General features: G+C 40.5%; 1 protein-coding gene across 1 annotated transcript; it reads right to left on the reverse strand.

Annotated features, from left to right (window-relative positions):
• Positions 1-1,234: 1,234 nt before the first annotated feature.
• Positions 1,235-2,467, reverse strand: LOC118322161 (interferon-induced protein with tetratricopeptide repeats 2-like; the record flags this gene model as incomplete). The annotated part of the gene is given in 7 exon segments (XM_035653751.1): positions 1,235-1,701; positions 1,703-1,774; positions 1,776-2,022; positions 2,025-2,113; positions 2,115-2,249; positions 2,251-2,290; positions 2,293-2,467. Coding segments are annotated over 7 exon segments (945 nt in total), but the record flags the coding sequence as incomplete, so codon positions are not given.
• Positions 2,468-2,716: the final 249 nt, after the last annotated feature.

Here is a 2,716-nt window from a genome sequence, read left to right on the forward strand (position 1 = left end):
GAGGTGTGCTGAAAAATGAACAAATGAATGTCCTTCAGAGCAGGGCCAGCTAACTTACCCAATGTGTGTGGTTTGAGATGTGTGGTGGTCAGCATTCAGTTTGATTCCTAAATGATTTCTTATGTTCTGTTTTGATATTTTCAGTAAACCACCTCTCACGCTATCAGCACTGATGCCACGAGGCTACATTTAATGTGAAATGTGAAAAGATGCTAAAAAACTCAGCAGCGTTACGTTCAGTCCTGTTAAGAAAAATGCAAATCTTCCATTTAAAAACCATGTAAAAATAAATAAAATGGCCTGAGACTGACACTTCCACATTTTAAATACTTACTATACTTACTACTGTCTTATTATATACAGTGCTGCAAAAAGATAAATCATTTAACTTAATTAATCAAATCGCAGTGATTAGGCCGAAAAACATGCAAAAATATCTTTACTTTATAATTGAGTGAGTAACAAATAATAAAATGAAGTAAAATAACTTAAGTCAGTCTAAGAATTCTAATAAGTGAAAAGACTGCTTGAATAGTGAATAACTTCATACTAACTCATAATAAACTGTCAGCTGATCAGTTTCTCTCCTTTATTACACAGACTACATGAATCCATTGTTGTCTATTTCAGTGCTTTGTTGCCAAACTGTCTGTTTGTTCGGTAAAAGCTTTAGTAAATGCTATTCTTTACTGTTCTTTCTAATAAAGTGTTTGTGCTAAATGAGAATAAAATGGCTTGTGTGTGCTGTTATTGAACTGTGGTGGTGTATGAGGCTTGTTGATGCCTCTGGATTTCAAGGGATGTAAGAATCTTAAAAATATCCAGAATCTTTAATCTCAGCACCGATCAACTTCTGCAAAGAACAACGTACATTTAAAGGTGTAATAGAATAATAAACAAGTGTCAAGGACAAGAAAACACAGTTTGTCAGAAAATATATTAAGTATGCATTATTGTATGAACACAAACGTCTTGCATTTACTGACTTCGCTGTTTGAGTTCATTGAAAAGCTTTTAATATTATATGAAACATCAATAAAATATGTGACATAGGCAGGGGTCATCAGTCCCTTCAGGAAAACAGTTGGGAACCACGTCACACACAGCAAGAGACAAAATCCAGCTGAATAAACAGGTGTGACTTTCAGAACTGTCTAAAATGTAAGATGATGTACAGGCACATTTTCAGGAGAACAACTTATATATTTAATAATAATAATAATNNAGTTAAAAGGAAAAGAAAAAGATAATAAAAACAACACCCTGAGAAATGACAGCTATATCTACAACACTCAACAACAATGTATTATTAAAATCATTAAACGCAGTTAAGGTGAGTTTTGATCAGTGATTTGACGTTGGATGGATCAGTACAGTCTCAGATTTGTTTGGGGAGAGAGTTTAATTTAATTCTTATTTAATTACAATAATTATTCTTGATTTAGAGCTTGTGTGGTTCCAAACACAGTACAGGAAGACGCTCTCTCTGTATTACAGGCTCTTAGTTTTGCAGGTTATCCAGGACCTGTTGTTCGGTTTCTGTTCCTGTCTCTAATCCTCTCCAGTATTCTGATGCTGTTCTCAAAGTAAGACTGAAACACTATCTTTGCTGCCCTCATGTGATATTCTATGGACCTGTAGCTCTCCTTTCCAATGAAATGTACATACTTTGCATAGTAGTTAAAAAACATCTGACCCTTCAGGATCCAGATCACTTCCCAGCAGTTCTTCGTATATCTGGTCAGCTTCGTCTGGGTCATTTGAGTGTCCGTAATATTTTTCTTTTAATTGAAGACTGAGGGTAAAGAGAGATCACTTCCCGACACAGACTGACTGCTCTGTTGATCATGCTGTGCTCCAGAGGATTGTCCTTGTGCAGAAGGATCCTCATCTTGTAGCAGATTGCAGTGCACCTTTTTCTTTCCAGAATCTCCTCTGCCAGATCAATAGCCTCATCCATAGATACATGGCTTCAGTACAGCCTCAGTAATGGTTTGATGCCACTATAGCTGCTGACGGGCTTTTTAAAACTCTTCTGGCCAACTCACGTGCTTCAGCTTCTACTTTGTTCCTTTTCTCAGCGCAGGCCTCACTGTGAAGAGCAGCAAGGTAAGTTCTCTGGATCATGTTCCCTGGTGATTTTCATGTCAGCCTCCAGCTCTTTGTTGTGGTGGTCATAAGCACTGACTAACACTAACACATGGCTGGTGTGCCACTCCACCATGTCCGGCTGCGTCCTGATGGCTCTAATCTGCAGCCAGCAGCTTTTTGTCTGCGCTGAACTTCATCAGGTCCAGGCTGTTTCAGCGTAGATCTCTGGATGGAGCTCGTCCTGGGATGGAGATGGATTCATCAGGGCGTCGACCTTTGACAGGTGAGCCTGACTCTCTGCTTGTTCTCCCTCGTGGTAGTGCAACCAGGCCAGGTTCCCGTAGTTCACCACTAACCAGGGACCCTCATCTGAGACTGTTTTCGACCTGGCAGAAGGAGCTCTGGGCATCCTCAGTGAGCCTCAGCTGGTAGTGGATGTACCCCTGCAGGTTGTAAATGTGACCCAGCCAGCTGTTTCCCTCCTCAGTGCCGATGTCCTCCAGCTTGTCCCTGACACGGAAAAGTTTGGACCTGCCGGGGTTCAGATCCCAGGTGAAGTGGTACACTTGCAGGGGCCTCCAAGTTTGGACTCCAGTGTTGTTGCACCCCTGTACTCGTACTGATG

This window comes from Morone saxatilis, unplaced genomic scaffold (assembly GCF_004916995.1).
Source record: "Morone saxatilis isolate NCDOM2014 unplaced genomic scaffold, NCSU_SB_2.0 Contig12, whole genome shotgun sequence".
In the NCBI taxonomy this organism is placed as follows: Eukaryota; Metazoa; Chordata; class Actinopteri; family Moronidae; genus Morone; species Morone saxatilis.